Consider the following 17,791-nt stretch of genomic DNA (forward strand, 5'->3'; position numbering starts at 1 on the left):
TTTAACTTGCATGGCTTTAAGTTTTTGGTGTTTACATCTGGGTTTAAGGAGTCCACTGATTCGTCATCTTTGCTGGGTGGGCGGGGCTCCGGCGTGGTTTGCTCAGCCTTTCCCTCCTCCTCCTCCTCCTCTTCTACGACTTCATCCAGAGTGACGAGCCCCTGCAGATCTTCGGCCGTGATCTCGCCATCCCACTCTCGATCCTGTGCCGGAGCTTCCTCTCCAGCCTCATCAGCTCCGACCTCATCCAGAGTCACCAGCTCCTTGATGTTGACCTCTACCTCCTCCTCCTCCTCCGCTTTCCTCTGTTCTCCCTCCCTGGTCTTCTTCTCTTCCTGCTCCCTCTTTTGCTTCTTTGTGTCGACCTTTACCATCTCCTCCTCATCCTCCCCCCTCTCCTTCGCCTTCCTCCCATCATTCCGGCTGCTGCTGCTAAGGCTCCTTTGCCCCCTCTCCCTGGTCTTCCGCTCTTGCTCCTTTGTGTCAGCCTCTAGCTTCTCCTCCTTCTCTCCCCTCTCCTTCGCCTTCCTCCCTCCACTCTGGCTGCTGCTGCCCCGGCTCCTTCGCTGCCTCTCTTCCCTCTCCCTGGTCTTCCTCTCTTCCCGCTCCCTCTCTTGCTCCTTGGCGAGCTGCTTCTCTTTAGCAGTAGCTTGCCTCTTCCTCAGCTCTTCCTCCTCGGCTGTGTCGTCAGGGTAATCCTCCTCCTCGTCGCTCACTTCATCAAGGTTCACCAGAGCACTCGCGGTGTCATTTCTCCTGGTCGATTCTGGATTCTTCTTCTCCTCTGACAGTGTTGATGCATCTTCTTTTTTAACATCTGATCTTTCCTTCTTCTCCAGACCAGACTCTTCCGCAGCAGATAAATCCTCTGAATCCTTGACGACCAATTCTTCGGACGCTTCCACAACAACACTGCTACAAGTTGGCGAGTCTTCTTTAACAGCTGGTACCTCCTCTTTTGGACAAGTTTCATCATTTGTGTTACTCGTTTCCTTCACCGACTCTTCTTGATCATCTTCCACAGAATCTACGATCTGATAGACCGGCTCCTCCTCCTCCTCGTTTCTGGGTGATCCTGAGAGAGATGAGCTTTGCTCCACCAGCTTATCGTTTTTGGACGTTTTCTTCTTTCTCGCGCTGACAGACTGTTCTGTGGAAGGATGGTCGTCAACCATCTCATCCTCCACAGAATCAAGAATCTGAAACGACACCTCTTCTTCATCAGCCTCTTTCTCTGTGTCGCCCTTCTTCAGTGTGACAGTCTCTTTTTTAGTTGCTTTAACCGCTTTCTTTGGTCTTCCCCGTTTCCCTCTTCCTCCTGTAGCAGGCCGGTCGTCCTTCACAACCTCCTCGTCCTCCACAGAGTCTAATATTTCATAGGTAGCATCCTCGTCCCTTGACTCTCGTACAGTGATGTCACTCTTCTTTGCTGATTCTCTGGCAGGAGTGCGTCTCCTTCTCGTCGGCTTGTCCTCTTCCTTTATTTTGTCGATCGGAATATCTTTCTTACTTGTTCTTTCCCTTCTCTCTCTGGTCAATCTCGTCGTAACGGTGGGTTCTTCAATCGCAGTTTCGTCTTCCACAGAGTCTAAAACTTCATACAGAGTTTCCCCATCTCCGTCTGGTTTTTCAGATGCTTCAGTGAGATTAAAAGTCATCTTATCCTCTTTCTTTCCTCTCTGACTTTGTCTTCTAACAGACCTTTCTGTGGCGGTCGCACCTTGAACCGGTTGATCTTCAACAGAATCTATTTCACACATTATCTTTGTAGTCGTTTCAGATTTTTTAACTGTCCTGTCCTGTCTAGTCCTCAGACCACTACTCTTTGACGATCCATCATCTTTTCTAGCAGTCGCATCGACCTCAGACTCTGTCACCACAGTTGTTCGTCGATCTTCAACAGAATCAACTACCTGATAGGTATCTTCCTCTTCTTCTATGTGCCCGATGTCTTCTTTAGAAATCTGATCACCGGGTGTTTCATCGTCTATTGCCGTCTGATTGTCCATTGAGTCCAAAATCTCGTTGGTTTCTTGTTGGGTAACATCACCGGTGAGGTCTTCTGGGTCCCTTTGGACAAAAACCTCCTCGTCCTCCACAGAGTCTAATATTTCATAGGTAGCATCCTCGTCTCTTACCTCTCTCACAGTGATGTCACTCCTCTTTTCTTCTTCTTCTTTTGGAGAAGCTTTCTCCTCGTTCTTTGTCGTTCTCTGCTGTGATTCTCTGGCAGGAATGCGCCTCCTTCTCGTCGGCGTGTCCTCTTCCTTTTTTTTGTCGATCGGAGAATGTTTCCTAGTTGTTCTTCCCCTTCTTCCTCTGGTTGATCTTGTCATAACAGTGGGTTGTTCAGTTGCAGTCTCGTCTTCCACAGAGTCTAAAACTTCATACAGAGTTTCCTCATCGCCGTCAAGTTTTTCAGATGCTTCAGTTTTATCCTCTTTCTTTCCTCTCTGACTTCGACTTCTAACAGACCTTTCTGTGGTGGTCGCATCTTGAACCGGTTCCTCTTCAATGGAATCTAAAATCTCATACAGCTCCTCTTCAATCTCTTGGTCTTTTTTAGAAGGTTCTGCGGTGGTGCCCGTCTTTGTTATCGTTTCAGATCTTTTAACTGCCCTGTCCTGTTTCCTTGGTGATTTTTCCCTCTCTTCACTCTTGGAAGCTCTGGTCCTCGGACCACTCCTTTTTGACAATCCATAATCTTTTCTAGCAGTCGCATTGACCTCAGACTCTGTCTCCGTAGTTGTTTGTTGATCTTCAACAGAATCAACTACCTGATAGGTATCTTCTTCTTCTATGTCTTTAGAAGTCTGATCACTGGGAGTTTCAACTTTTTGGCTATCGTCGTCCATTGTCGTCTGATCGTCGATTGAATCTAAAATCTCGAACGATTCTTGTTCGTTGACATCCACGTCTTTCTTCTCACTGACATTATAAGGCAGTTTGTTTGGGATTTGCTCATGAGGTTTGTTAACATTGTTGGAGGCTTTGCAGGATTCTGCCGATATAATTTTGTCTTCTTCCTTTAGTTTTCTCTCCTTTGCGCCTCCTTTGCCCTTTGAAGCTTGTTTTCTACCCGTACCTAACACTTGGAAGCTAGCTTCAATATTTGCCTCTTGATTTTCAACAATTGCCTCTTCAAGTGCAGGTTTGTCATCAAATCTGTCGCCTACTGGAATCACATCTTCCTCAGACAACTGCTTGGCTGTGGAACCGTTGTGTTCGACCAGGCTTGGCCTCTCCTCTTGACTTGTAGCTGCTTGGTTTTCAGTAGCGCCCTCTTCACTGCTCTTCTCAGGGCAGTTTTCGCCGTCATCGCTGACGCTGTCCAAGACCTGAAAGTTCTCCTCGTTCAGAATCCGTCCGTTCTCAGGTTCAGGTAGCTGCGTCTCAGAGCCGCCCACTTGATTCCCATCATCCATGTGTTCATCTGTTTGGACATCGAATGAATCAAGGATTTGATAATTTTCACCATCATCATCCTCCTCCTCTTCCTCTTTATGTTTTTGAAAATCATCTTTCTGTGTCTGGCCCTCCAGATTCTGGGCTTGGTTCAACCCTGATCCCTGTCCCTGTGCAGGTGGATGCATCTCTGATGATGTTTCTATTTCTGGCTCTGACTCGACAGTTATTGCTGCAATGCCCTCTGCTGACGCTCTGTGGTCAGACGCTGCCACTGCTTCTCTCTGCGACAGTGAAGAAGAAGAGGATGAGGGTTTGGTGGACTGAGATTGGTCTTTTGGCTTCTTTGTTGACACAGAGGTCAAGTTAGCGGACGAGCTGCTCTTTGCAGCCACTTCGGTCGACTTGGACGAGGAGTGCGAGGAAGGGGCCCAGCTCTGAGAGCTTCTCAAGGCCAAGCGTTGCTGTTTTTTCTTCTTGGACTTCTTGGAAGAGGAGGAGCGATGTGGGTCGGGGCCGACTTCGTCGACGGTGACAAAGTCGCTCATGTTGAAGTTTTGATCTTCAAAAAGGTAGGCGTCTGAAGAAATATGGTCTTCTGTAAAATCCACAGGACCTCGGTAGGAATACCAAGTTTTCTGAAAAAACAAAATGGAAACAACAGTTTTACCCAAGGACTGGTGAAATGGACAACAGATAATTCTGAAAGTCGTATCATCAGGGGTCATTGAGGGAATTAAAAAAGCACAGGTTTACCTTTTCTCGTGCTGCATTTTCATTTTTCACACTTGGACAGCTTGTGCTGCATTTGCTGGAGCTCTACAAAGAAAATATTCAACAGTCAACTTTTGTGGATTTGTGTGACAGGTGAAATGAAACATGTACTAGACAGGGCACCTAACCGTAACCCGTGATCTTGTCAAGAATTGTACAGCAAATTTCCAGGACTACAGTACTGAGAGATAATGCAAGTAAACGTTTAAGCTAAAAGCTTAAGCTATTCATTCAGTGGTCTTTATTTTATTAAGATGAAGATTTTTACTGAGCCTGTGTTGCAGCAGGTCAATCTTTACCTCAGGTTCACGGTGACACTGGCCCTACTCGCTGGAATCATCCTCCGCCGCCGCCGCCTCTAATTGGCTTCTCACCCTGAGCTCTGCATTGCAGGTCAGCAGACGAGCAAAGTCTGCGGCTGAATCTTCCAAGTTGTTGTCATTGGTCTTTACATAGATTTCCAACAATGCATTTCATCTTCCCGAGGTGAATTTAGGCAAATCGGGATGCAGTTCATCAGCATCTTAAAAGACTTGAGTGGCGCTCAGTGGAGGACACCTACACTGAGGTCCAACAAACCTCAAAAATTCAATCAGGCCTGCAACAGTTAATCAATTCATCGCTTAATAATCGACTACTAAATTAATCGCCAACTATTTTGATAATCGGTTCAAGTTGTTTTTATGAAAAAAAAAGTCAAAATTCTGTGATTTCAGCTTGTTAAATATGAATATTTTCTGGTTTCTTTGCTCCTCTGTATAAACTAAATATCTTTGGTGTGTGGACAAAACAAAACATCATCTTGGTGGTTTTGGAAACACGATTGACATTTTTCACAATTTTATGAACCAAACAACTAATTGAGAAAAAAATCGTTAGTTGCAGCCCTAGTGGGGTATCGCTTAAGACAGTGTTTGTCTGTCTTTGTCCCCGACTTTCCTCCCTTGTCACAACACCATTAGTTCCCACTTAGGAACCAACTCTATCTGTTAACGACCAATGTGAATGTATGCTGAGTTGCGTCACCTCCTTCTCCTCACTCGGGCCCCTCTTCTCTTGGGTCCGTTTGTGCTGGCGAACTGCTGCTTTGAGGGCCCTCACTGTGTCCTGGTCGATCTGAGGAAGTCCTGCAGCGGGTTCTTCACACGTGACCATACCTGAGGCTGAAAGTGCGGGACCACAAGCAACGTCAGCAGAAGCATCTCTGGCTGTTGGGGAACCCTCCTCCCGCCTCTCTACTACTTTCTCTACATCTCCATCTGCCGGAGGACCAGCGGTGGAGTCCGGGGCGATCTCTGCTCCAAGTTTCTCACCGTCCTTCTCTGTTTCTACGCCACCTCCAGCGACAGAACTCGACTCTGCAGAAGGAGGAGAAGGCTGTGCTGGGGGATTGGCTTCAGCAGGGACGACACTCAGGTTTATAGCGATCTCATTGGCTTCCTCAAGACGCTGCTTTAGGCTCTTCAAGCTAAAATCAAAAACGGGGGGGGGGGGGGGGGGGGGGGCGTTAGGGGCTCTTACTGTAAAAGCGTTTCAGAACTGCAACTAATGATTAAACTGTAGACCAAGAATCTATGTCAGAGAAATATATATGATAATATATACTCACGGCTCGAAGCGTATGACTTTCTTCCTGTGTACAGGAAAAAAAGGAAGGTCAGTTAAGATGTGAAGACGGGACTGAAAGATATAAAAAAACAAACTTCATCGAAGACGGTGTGAGGGGACAAGAAAAGACATACAAAGTTACTCTTTTTGCTTGAGAGCCTGGTGAGAAAGTGTTGTACTTCTTCACCACCCGTGCGACACCGCCAGAGTCGAACATCTCGACACAAATCTGAGGTGAAGAGAGAGAAGAAAAAAAGCACACAAAAATAATTACATTTGATTAGAGATGTTCCCATTAGAGGCCGACCGATATGGATTTATTGGGGCCGATGCCGATATTGATATAAGGGAGTACAAGATTCCCGATACAGACACATTGGCCGATATATATATATTTATATACATTGTCATACCCTGTTGGCGAGCGGCAGGAAGTTGACATAAGTAGCAATGGACTCCACCACAGTCATGACCATCTTGATGAGGTCGACGGTCGTCTCAGAGATTTCCACACAGAGCAACCGCTCCTCCAGACCCTCTGGCTCTGGAACACCCTAAAAAAAAAAGAACAACAAACAGCTGGCGTTGAGTAGGGGGGAATCGAGGAAAAACTGCTGCTTTCAGATGAAACTGAACGATCAATAACTTACAGCGTTGCTCCATTTCATCATAGATGTGTACATGAGCTCCTGCGGAAAGAGGACAGGTCGCAGATGGTCAGAGATGACGCATTCAGGTTTTACATTCAGAATTACACTTTGCTCTTATTATCATTAATCTGACATTTCTATAGCGGGACGACCCTCCAGATGATAGCCTGAACGATTCCTAGGTCGTGTGAGGAGCAAGGGGACGATCAAATAAGGGAACTGGAATGTAGCCACAGAGCAACGTTTTTCATTATTTCCTCAGTATGCGGTACCTCTTTTGAGTCAGGAAACATGTTCTGTAAGACGAAATGGATGTTGAGTGCGAGGCCCCCGACAGAAACCGGGTTTGTGATGTGATCTCGGGCGAATCTGCAGCACGTGGCCCAATCGCTGAAATGCAAAAAGGCCTGTAGAAGAAGGAGAGGAAAGATTTGATGATACGGTTCAATCAATTGTGAACACAACGGCATTTTTGTGGCTGTGTCGTCCTCACCCTCCTCTGCAGCGTCAGGACGATCACGTTGTAGTAAAGGGAGTGGAGGTTTTGTTTGGGGAAATAAGGCCACACCAGCATGGCCACGTCCTCGTGCCTGTAGTCTCCTTCTGGTAAACCGGTCAACATGATTGTGGGGAACGTGGAAGCGTGACGGTTGGCTTTCTGAAAGGTCACAAAGTGTTCTAAAGTCAAAGGTTTCAACCAAGAAAGAAAAAAACTCTGAACATTGTACTTCCTTTGTCCTTTACAAATGGTTCTGGAACCTCTCAGTTAAATCTTTGATTTCTAAGGGGAGTACACAGGATGGAGATGATGAAGATGTGCTCACCTCAATGTCCTCATTCCCTTTGACGCTCAGATATTCTTGGGAGACAAAAATGAACGCAGTCACTTCACTGAACAATAAGTCAAATTGTTAAATTCAGCTGCTAAGACGTGGTTTCCAGTTCTTACCTGGGATGATGAACCATGGTGAAATCGTAGGGAACACATAGGGACTAGCTTGCATTGTGACCCAAAATGGTGAAATGCTGCCCAGAGGAACGCCACATTTTGTGATCGGGACAACTGCCCCGGCAACAATATCCTTGCTATCCGGCATTGCTTTCGCAGCAATTCTTGGAGCTACAAGAACAAAAAGCAAGCAGAGTTTTGTATATATATATATGAGAAGGTACACAACAAAGGTGCACATTATTGTTATTATTTTTATAATTCCCAGTTGGTAATCCAGCCTTTAACATGTCTGATGAATCTCACAACACAAAGACTTACCCAGAGCTGTGCAACCAGTGTGCGGCGTTTTCAGCCTGCGTACTTTGTGAGCAGGCGCCCGTTTCAGGAGGCTGTACCAAACTCCGAGCCGATCGGCGTCACGACTGGACTCAAATTGGACAAATACCTGAATCACGTACACATAGTACAGATGAGAGTAACGGTTTTCCGCTCACACCTCACGAACAAAACAAATTTCAACAGGATCATTTGTGATGCAAAATTGCCGCCTACTGGCGTCTTTGCATTGTCTGTGTTTAGAATCTCATCGCACAATTCCGCTTTGCGTTTGGTGTGAAAGCATCTTAAAAAGAAGTCTTTTTAAAGTTAGTGAAGCACACATGCGGTTTGGGAGTGTTTATACCTTGTTGAGGAGAGGCAGGTAGTTGACGATGGAACCGATTTTCCTCAAAGCTTCCCTGAGGTCTCTGGCCTCGCTTGGCGAGATGTTCGTAATGAAGATGGTTCGATCTCCATTGTCAAGCACCGGCTGCGTCAAGATGAAGAAGTCAACGTTCAAAACCGCAAGAGTCAAAAGAAGGACAGAAAATATGTGTGTGTGTGTGTGTGTTACTTACGTAGCTCATCCGCTTCATCAGTGATTTATAGAACCCAATCTGAAAGAAAAACATCAAAGGAGGCAGGATTTAATATACAGGGACATGTACAGACTTAATGGTTAAATACGAGCAGCGTGTGGTAACGTGCCCGCTCACCGGCGTCATCGCTATGCCATTGTCCACGACACTCAATTCCAGAAAACAGTTATTGAGAACAACTTGATTCCTTCTGTTGACTGTCAAAATATAGTGCACATCGTTCACCGACGGCATCAAAACAAAGGCCTTGCAGGGAAAAACAGAAACAAAGATGACATGTTATTATCAAGTCGAACCGACGCACAACACGCAACACAGCACATCTCTGCTGGACGGCAGACACGGGTAATGCATTTATTACTGTCAGCATTGAAAAATGCAACGATAAATTATGTTCAATTGTTAAGAATCAGGAGTAGAAAACAAAACTGATGGAGAACTAAAAGACAACAGCAAAAATATGGAGTGATAAAGCAAACCAATGCGATTTATAACCCGTTGCCTACCATGCGTGACTGAGGAATGACGTAGATGTTTTCGTCTTTGTACTCAAATCCGTACGGAACAAGCAGGTTGGCGAGGGCTTCCTCCGTGTAGCAGCCATCGAAATACTTCGGCAGGTTGGATATCATCATCGTCTTCTTGCCGAGTTGAAACAACTGTGAAAAAGAAAAGGCAATGATTACTATATATACTTATATGTATATATATATATATAACCTTTAAATATTGCAAGAGTTCGTAAAAGGGGGTTGACAAAACCTACTCTTTTCGAAAAGGCCGTTTTGTTGTGGAGACACGCTGCAAGAGAAAGGACAAAAAGTATGATCACATGGCGGTCAACTTGTGCTCTACGTTGATCCGATGAAGGCAGTTTCTTACTGATTTTTTTTTGAAGAAGGCGACGTTCCACCATCTCCCCAACGGTCAGAGCGGTACTAACTTTAGCCGAAGAAGAAGACGAGGCTGCCGCGGGTTGCTGTTGGCTCACCACTGCTGCCTTTGGCTCAATTTTGACGGGTGCTGCTATTTCCGGCGACACAGCGGAAACGTTGCCAACAGCTTGGGATTCGTCCTCGGCTGATGCCGGATCCCTTTGGCTCGTCACGACAGATGCAAGATCTTCAAAAAAGAAGAAATTTAAACAAGATTGGCGGCAGCAGCATTTCAGGGTTTTGGCTCAGAGCCTCGGACATTGTGGGTTTTGGACTTTTTTAGACTATCAAAAGGCCTATTCTTGAAACCACCATCCTTCCATCAAACCTTTACCCACGTACCTTTTTCTATTGTGTTCTCCTCCATCCCTTCGGCTGAGCTCGAAGGCTGTGAAGCCTCCATCTTGACCTCCAGAACCGGTGCAGCAGACTCTGGTTCTAGAAGCTGTGATGAAGGTTCATCGGGGGCTTCTGGAGTTTTCATGTCGGTCCGTGGTATCGGACCACTTGTGTCTGCAGGTTGACCGTCTGCTTCTGCGTTCGGAGGTAGAACAGTAGGATCGTTGTTCACGTCTGTACTGGGCGCTGGTCGACTCTCACTGGGTTTGTCCGTTACAGCCTCTGTACTTGTCAGTTGTTCCACTTTGACCTCAGCACAAGGTTCTACTTCCATGGGCTCTGCCACTTCAACTCCTGTTTCCCCGAGCGTCATTGGTTCAGCGTCTTCTTTCACCTCAGCATCGACTTTGGCGGGTTCCGCTTGGTGCTTCAGTTCAGAAACTGTCCTGTTCCCTGGCTCAACCTTGACTGTGTCTTCCAGCTCCTCTACAGATTGTTGAACCTTTGTTTCCAATTCTTTTGACTCAGAAATCTCTACATCGGTTCGATTTCCTGAATCTGGGGATTTCGATGTCACCTTAATGGGTTCTGCGGATTTCTCTTCAACCTCTTCTTTTATCGTAGCTCCTGCTGCAGACAAATTCTTCACTGGTGTTTTGGGCTCCTGCGGAGATGAGGCTGTTTCCCCTTTGACCTTTACTTCAGTGACAATTTCTGAAACTTGAGTTGGTTCAGCCACAGTCACATTGGCTGACTCATGAACCTCGGCTGTGTCGACCTGCTGCACTGCAGGTTTTGCCATTTTAGCGATCGGTTTGGTTGAGGCAGTTTTTGCCTTGGCAACCAAGACGTTTGCCTTAGTGACCTTGGTTGAGCCTTTAGCAACCGTCTTTGTTTTGACTCTAGAGGTTAACGGCTTCTTAGGGCCTTTAGGTGAAGTTTTGTGATGTGTAGGGAGAAGAGCTCGTTTGGGGGTTTTGGTTTTTGTGGCTTTAGTGGCGACGACTGGTTTTCTGTGAACAAAGGAGCAAACAAGGTTGAGCAGAATTGTTTTGCGTTTTAAATTAACACAATGATTCACATTTAACATACAGGAATGATATTCACTGAATATTTACAGCAAAATATTGACAAACATAAAACCATTGAACTGTGTGAATGAAGCGTATCTTACTTCTGAGGAGTCTTCTTTTGCTGAGCAGTCTACATACATACCAAAAAAGATTTGTCACTTTAGATCAGACCACAGAACAGCAAACAACTATTAACACACACAGTCCAGATCATAAGCATTTGGACCTTTTTTTTGTGTCTCCAAACCAAGTCAAATTACATAAGTTATCTTGGCACTTTAACTTAGTTAGTTTAAAAAAATCATTTAAATTGAAGGTGCTAAAGTCAAGAATCAGAAAATGTGTCAGTGTCCGAATACTGGTCTGGACGGTTTATTCTGCAGTAACAGGTCAAGGAGGAATACCTTCTTTGTGACGACAGTGACTGGGATTCCCTTTACGACGACGCTCCCGACGCTCTTCAGTTCCTGAGCGTATTCCTCTTTCTCGAAACACACGACTGCCTGGTGTGCACATAGGTTGATGCATTAAACCATCAGGACTCACTATGTTCGAAGAAAAGACATCAACTCCGATAACTCACATACCTCTTGTTTGGTCCGAATCATTAAGACTGATTTTGTTTTTCCGTACAGCTCCACTGCAGCGAGCATGTCACTGTGAGAGAGAGAAGTCAGAATCCCTCCTAACCTCACAATGGTTGGAGGTGAAGATTTATCCGCCTGAGGAAAGAGGAAGTAGTAAAGAAAAATATAAATTTAGTTCCATCTTTAACGGTTTTCTCTTTATGAAACCAACCTTAGTCTTCATGGAGGCACTTACCTCGCTCTTCTGAAAATTGGGCTTTGTCCATGTCGTCGCTTTCTTCTTTGCCGCCATGGAGGACGACGATGAAGAGGCAGTGGCGGAGGAGGACGACCTTTTTCCTCCTTTGGGCGACGACACGGACGACGAGGGCGAAGACTTCATCTTGGCTAGTTCGGCGAGTAAGGCGGGAGCCAGACTTTTAACCACGGCCTCCAGGTCGGACTGCTTGGACAGAGACTGGACGGCTGGAGGGAACAAAAGGTGACAAACGGAGTTAGGCGAAAATCTTTCACATTGAAAATTCAAGTCAACATTAGCATCTAGACCACGAGAGAAGTGGGTTAACTATGATATGTGAATATTGCAATTTTTCAAACCTGAGTTTTCCAGCAGCTTCTTCACCAGTTTCTCCGCGCTGCTCGACCTCCGTTCGGGGAACGTCTCCGAGGGCGACCGTCTTTCACGGCTCATTCTCGGAGACGACCGCCTGTTGTCTCTCCTCCTCGGCGACGGTCGTCTCTCGCGACTACTACTCGGAGACGACCATCTCTCTTCACTCCTGCTCGGCGACGGTGGTCGCTCGTGGCTTCTTCTCGGCGAAAACCGTCTGTCGTCTCTCCTCCTCGGCGACGGTCCTCTTTCGCGGGCTCTCCTTGGCGAGGGCAGTCTGTCGTCCCTCCTCCTTGGCGATGATCGTCTTTCACGGCTTCTTATCGGAGGCGACCATCTCTCTTCACCCCTGGACGAGGACCGTCTGTCGTCCTTCGTCCTCTGTCTGTCATGACTCCTTGAACGCGACCGATAGCGGTCATACCGTGGTGAGCGAGAACGAGACAGTGAACTGCAGTGTGGAAAAAAGTATTTCAACTGTTGATTAAACTAAGGATACATTTAAAAATGTCAATCAATTTCACATTTCTTAAGTTACAATATTATTGCTCATTTCAGAGTTTGGGTGTCACAGACCGAGTGTATCTGGAGCTGCGTGGCGATCGCGACCTGCTACGATTCTTTCGCCTGTCCTTCGGGCTGCGCTGTCTACGGGGGCTGGGTGACTTGGAACGGGAGCGGCTTCCATGACTGGTTTTCTTGTGGCGCTCTTGGGAAGTCTTCGCAGAGGTCGATGGCGAGGTTTTGGCATCTTTAGCCGCGGCACTGAAGGAGAGCAGGGAACAAGACCAGCACATAGGTTAACGACAGGCAAGGACAAAGGGCACGTTTGTTCTTTGCCTCTTTGGTCGCGACTTGCCCGAAGAACTAAACTTACCTGGGTCCAGGTACGATCTCACCATTCCACTCTGGGTACCTGTGGAAAAAATAAAACAATTAAGGCGAAGGCAATAGCCAAGCGTTTCTGTGTGGAGGTAGACGATCGTGAGGTGGTTATGTTCGGGTTACACTTGTTAAAGTCAAGTGGTATCAAGGAATTGTTAACCAAAAACATTTTTTTTTAAAAAAAGGGGGGGGGGAATCATTTTCAAATATTTTTTAATAAACAAGAGATTCAAAGAACAATTAAAAAGCAAAGACTGACAGTGTCCGGAGGTATCTGCAGCTGTCAAGGTGAAGGTTGGTGTTCTGGTGGGATATCCAATCCTGGCAGTCAGAATGACAAACACAACATTTAGACAAATCACTCAACTGTCGCGACACAAGTTTTTGATTATTCCTCATTAGAACAGTCGTAAATATGTTATTCAGTATTCGAAGCTGGTCCCTCTACAAAGCGTTCAATTCCAATCCTCTTTGTGGGCGAAAGACGAAATGATGTTTCTTGACTTAAGTTAGTAAGTCCACAAAAGCAAAAAATATTTTCATTGTTTCATTGAATCTTTTGGCAATGGCGCTTTTTCAAAATATGGGAATAAACCTTGAGTTCATGTGATATTCGCCGACAGCTCAAAGATCAAGTAGAAATGTGTGTGAATGATGGATCGACGATTGGAAGATAAGCATGGGAACGAATGCAAATCCTGGATGTGGACAAAAATATTAAGGAAATTAAATCCTTCAGAACCTTTTTAATTACAGCAGATTTAATCATCTTAACTTCAAGGGCAACAAGTCTTTATCATGTATAATATGACAAATACAGGAGCCACAATTAACAGCCCCGCCCCCAAAAAAAGGTCTTCTTCTTGATGGACTCTGCGACGTCTGGGTCTTCAGCCTTGTGGAGTAAAAACTGTTGCGATCCCAAAATGTCCCACAAAAAGGGAAAATAATCGAACAGATGGTGATGTCCGTGGCGTTGCTGGTGGACTTCCAAGTTCGTAGTATTTGTAGTTTTTTTGGGACATGAAAATACTTAAATATGCCTAAATTCTGAATTAATGGCCAGAATTGGGAAAAAGTGACACATACTGTGAAATTGATTACAGTAACAACGGAATTATTGATGTGTCCAATAGTGGCAAAATAATACAAATGGAGATTCGCTAACACAGTGTGTATATTTAAACAGAATATTGACTGCGAGTCAGAAAACAAGAAGAAAGGGGTTTTTCGATCATCTGATGCACTGGTTCTTCGGATGTCCAGATTCTTCCTCGTCACGTCTCCCGAGTCCTTGGTCCCGTCTTGGTAAAATCTTAGAAGATGACCAGTTCTCATCTGGCAAGAGCTGTTAAACTCTGACTTTAATCTGGCTTTCACTAGACAATGATGGGACATCACTGAGACAAAATATTGAGTTTTGAGCAACAGTGCACAGCTTCTAGGTTGAGGAGTTTTTGGTAGCATGATATAGTAATTACTGATCTATTATCGTTTCAAGAATATTTGATATTTACTTGAACATTTTCAAGGTATCCTCGTTTTTTTTAATTATTGCTACGTCACGATTAGAATAATCAAACTTTTAGCCATTGACACTGATGTAAACAACCCACAGTGTTCTACTCACCGTCATACTTGTGCATTCTTTGTGACACAGAGAACAGGTGTGTGGAATGACTTGCGGTGAGGCCGCTGCGTAGTCATACATCATGGCCGTCGTTGGCAGCTTCTGAAGGCCTGGTAACTTTACTAAACGCCGGGTCATCAACCCAAAGACGTCCCATGTGTTTGGGCTTGGCTGAATTGGAGCTGGAGGAACGAAGGCAGAGCGAGGATCACCGGGAATAAACCCTCCATGTTGCATGGTATGGACAGTGTTCATGGTGCCGGAGAGGAGAGAATCAGCAGGTAAAATTGGAGTCCAAAACTGATTCCCTGTTTGCGGTACAGGCTGTGTCTGCTGCGCCTGTGCCTTCTGCATCTGCTGCGACTGAACCTTCTGATTTGTCTGCGCCTTCTGCATCTGCTGGGACTGGGCCTTCTGCGTCGACTGCATCTGCTGGGACTGCGCCTTCTGCGTCGACTGTGACTTATGCATCTGCTGGGACTGCGCCTTCTGCCCCTTCTGCGTCGTCTGCGCCTTGTGCGTCGTCTGCGCCTTGTGCGTCGCCTGCGCCTTCTGCATCTGCTGCGACTGTACCTTTGGCTTTGGCTGTGTCTGCTCCAATTTCTGCTGCTTCTTCGTCTGCTCAGGAACCACTGACTGTTGGCCTTGGGTTTTACTCTGAATGCAACTGGGATAAGTCTTATCAATGAGCACGACACCGCGTTGGCCAGGATGCGCACCGTGCAACACAGTAGCAGATTGTGTGATTTTCGACACTGACATACGATCTGCTTCTGGTTCTTTAAAAGGCAGGGGTTTGGGGGCTTCGGAGGTGAACACTCTTTCGTCTGTGTCTTTCTTTGGCAGAGAGAAAGTGGAGAAGATTGATTGAGGAGTCTGGTTTGGTTGGGTCTGCAATCGTTTAGCTGAATCACTGCTTGGGGGAGCTACAGAGCTAAGGAATGAACTGTACGAAGGACCTACATTGGTAACAGAGCTAGTCTGGACACGTGAAGTACTCAAGGGACTGCTCTTTACCGCTGTAGTATCTTTTTGCAGCTGTTCTTGCCGGTTGCTGCTACTGTGCTGCCCGTAAGTGTCCAACGACAAGCTGCCACTCCCACCACTGTCAGTACTTCTGCCACTGGTCCTTCCAGTCTCATCCACCATACCGCCAACATATTTGCCAGTATGTCCATATTCAATCACTTTAGTGGGCTGGAGAACAGCTGTTGATCCTCCACTCACATCTCTGATTCGTCGAGGTTCAGGGTGGGGTTTGGACTCAACTGCAGTCAAGGGTCTCTTGGACTTCTGAATGCGGATTTGGCGCAAGATGAACGGCAGGTTGGCAGGGGTTATCTGATCCTCAGGGTAAGAGATTAGATATTCCAAATCATCTTTTTCAAGTCCAAATTGCAAAAGGATGTTTGAGGCACATTCGGAAGTATACTTGGGGCGACTTGTCTCAGTTGGAGCCGCAGGTTTGTCTTGGACAGGATAGTCAAAATCACCTAATCCTGGAATGGACTCCACATCACGTTCTCGGTCACTGGAGAAATTAAACTTACTGCCACCACTGCTTGTGTAGCTAGACGAAGCGGGTGATGGATAAAATTTGGAGGAATCATCAGTGGCTGCCGTTTTGTATTTTGGCAACCAGTCCAAGGACCTACCGCCACCGTCAACATCAGAGTGTCTGTGTCCTAGAGAGGCAGATTGTGAGGCTATCGGATAGGAGGTCGTCCCAGTGCCGGAAGAGAGAATGTCATCTCTCTGGGTGCTGTTAAAGCGAGTGCTCTGGCCTATGGGCTGATAATTCTGTTTGCCGTGAAACCTCACATCCTCTCTGGCTCTGCTACTATGCATATCTTTAGAACTCTCCACATCTTCGTCCATTTCAGCCCTTCTCTGTTCAGGCCTGTAGCCCGCCGACTGAGCCAGCAGTGTAGGGATCCTTCCCCCAGAGTTGGCAGGAGTCGCGGAAGAAACAGCTGAAGAGCGGAAGCTAGAAGCAGGTCCACGGCCAGAAATGTGCCCCTCTCTGGCTCTGCTAATATGCATGTCTATAGACCTTTCCAAGTCCTCATCAACAGTGGCCCTACTCTGTTCAGGCCTGTAGCTCACTGACTGAGCCAGCAGTGTAGAGACCCTTCCCCCAGAGTTGGAAGGAGTCGCAGAAGAAGCTCCAGAAGAGCTGAAGCTAGACCCTGGTCCAAGGATAGAAATTTGTCTTCGCGGTTCCATCCCAGACTGCAAATTGGAGTGTACATATGGCGCCTGGTTGGAACTTTGGTTACCAGAGGCATAGGGGTTATAAAGGGGATGAGACATGGTGTTTGAAATCTTTTAAGGGGATTAAGGAGATTGATGGTCGCAGCAGTTGGAGAGAAGTGTGTTGAGTGTATGTGGGAATATAGGGAGCAGGTATGTTGGAGCCTGCATTAGTGCAACCGGAGCTTTCAGGATGCTGCCTGATGTTCAATCAGAAGCAGCTCCCTCCGAGACCACGAAGGGGTCTTGTTAGGGAGCCTGCAGCATGAAAAAGGGCACAACGCTCTTATAACACAAAGCAGAGCAGTTGAAAAAAACAAAACACAAAAGAGTCGTTATTGATTGGGACTGGTCTTCAGCTTTTTGATTGGGTAACATCCATCATCTGGAAAATTCTTGTGTCTTTGCTAGCAAAAGAGAAGGAGATAGGAAAAAGAAACAAACACAAATAGAGAGACAAAGAACAAGGTCACAGTTGTTAAGAGGTAAACATCCAGAACAGAAAACAAACGCATTTATTTCCTTTCCGTGTACAACTCCGATTGTTTTTGTTGTTCGCAACATCGACCTTTGCAGTGTGATATAGAAATTCATTCTGTTGGAATCCAAGTCTGGGCAGTCCAGTGGTTTTCATGTACAGAACACAAAGCCTAACAAAAAGCTTGACCGGAGCTCCAACGCCATCGCTGCACTCAAATATAGCCGAAAAGTGTACATGCCTCATAATCTCCAGCTTCTCAACGCTCAAGTGCTATAACATATTGCAAACACCATTTTAAAACGTTTCCTCATTAATATCAGCGGGAAAAAAAGTTTCGTAAAAGACTATTAATAAAGTGTTCAGCATAACTCATAAACTTGCTGAGCCTGATTCCGACGGTTTAAGCAGCTGACAATTAGTAAGGCTGCCTTTTCGACCAAAGGTCTCTGGAACCTTTAGTCCCAGGGAACCTTTTTATCAAGGAACGAAAAGGTTAGCCTGCATTTCCTACAGAGCAGGGGAATTAGCCTAGTGACATATGAACAACCAGCAAACTGTTCCACTCCAGCCCACCAGGTGGCCGTAAAGTAGAAGACTATACAATGACAATGATGCAAGCAACACTACAACACACCAGTAAACATGGAAGGGATTCAAATAGTGCTGCTGTTGGTAGGAAAAGACACAGGCAC

General features: G+C 46.1%; 1 protein-coding gene across 4 annotated transcripts in view; it reads right to left on the reverse strand.

Annotated features, from left to right (window-relative positions):
- LOC118289015 overlaps positions 1-17,038 on the reverse strand; it is a 34,969-nt gene extending 17,931 nt beyond the window's left edge. Inside the window, exons 1-29 of one of the 4 annotated variants that reach the window (XM_047336193.1) lie at positions 14,366-17,032; positions 12,995-13,056; positions 12,728-12,766; positions 12,427-12,615; positions 11,838-12,301; positions 11,476-11,705; positions 11,241-11,375; positions 11,058-11,156; positions 10,755-10,783; positions 9,584-10,593; positions 9,189-9,428; positions 9,073-9,107; positions 8,813-8,965; positions 8,424-8,552; positions 8,286-8,324; positions 8,072-8,197; positions 7,708-7,834; positions 7,387-7,557; positions 7,262-7,296; positions 6,931-7,095; positions 6,710-6,844; positions 6,438-6,476; positions 6,201-6,341; positions 5,922-6,016; positions 5,789-5,812; positions 5,493-5,647; positions 5,206-5,342; positions 4,162-4,224; positions 36-4,043 (exon numbers count right to left, since the gene is read on the reverse strand). In XM_047336193.1, the coding sequence (XP_047192149.1) occupies positions 36-4,043; positions 4,162-4,224; positions 5,206-5,342; positions 5,493-5,647; positions 5,789-5,812; positions 5,922-6,016; positions 6,201-6,341; positions 6,438-6,476; positions 6,710-6,844; positions 6,931-7,095; positions 7,262-7,296; positions 7,387-7,557; positions 7,708-7,834; positions 8,072-8,197; positions 8,286-8,324; positions 8,424-8,552; positions 8,813-8,965; positions 9,073-9,107; positions 9,189-9,428; positions 9,584-10,593; positions 10,755-10,783; positions 11,058-11,156; positions 11,241-11,375; positions 11,476-11,705; positions 11,838-12,301; positions 12,427-12,615; positions 12,728-12,766; positions 12,995-13,056; positions 14,366-16,678 (10,587 nt within the window). In that variant the 5' untranslated portion in view covers positions 16,679-17,032. Of the gene's footprint in view, positions 1-10; positions 4,044-4,161; positions 4,225-5,205; positions 5,648-5,788; positions 5,813-5,921; positions 6,017-6,200; positions 6,342-6,437; positions 6,477-6,709; positions 6,845-6,930; positions 7,096-7,261; positions 7,297-7,386; positions 7,558-7,707; positions 7,835-8,071; positions 8,198-8,285; positions 8,325-8,423; positions 8,553-8,812; positions 8,966-9,072; positions 9,108-9,188; positions 9,429-9,583; positions 10,594-10,754; positions 10,784-11,057; positions 11,157-11,240; positions 11,376-11,475; positions 11,706-11,837; positions 12,302-12,426; positions 12,616-12,727; positions 12,767-12,994; positions 13,057-14,365 lie in introns of all 4 variants that reach the window. The other 3 variants (XM_047336192.1, XM_047336191.1, XM_047336194.1) reach the window with 3 other exon arrangements.
- Between the last annotated feature and the right edge of the window lie 753 nt (positions 17,039-17,791).

The sequence above is a fragment of the Scophthalmus maximus genome, chromosome 12, assembly GCF_022379125.1.
Source record: "Scophthalmus maximus strain ysfricsl-2021 chromosome 12, ASM2237912v1, whole genome shotgun sequence".
NCBI lineage: Eukaryota > Metazoa > Chordata > Actinopteri > Pleuronectiformes > Scophthalmidae > Scophthalmus > Scophthalmus maximus.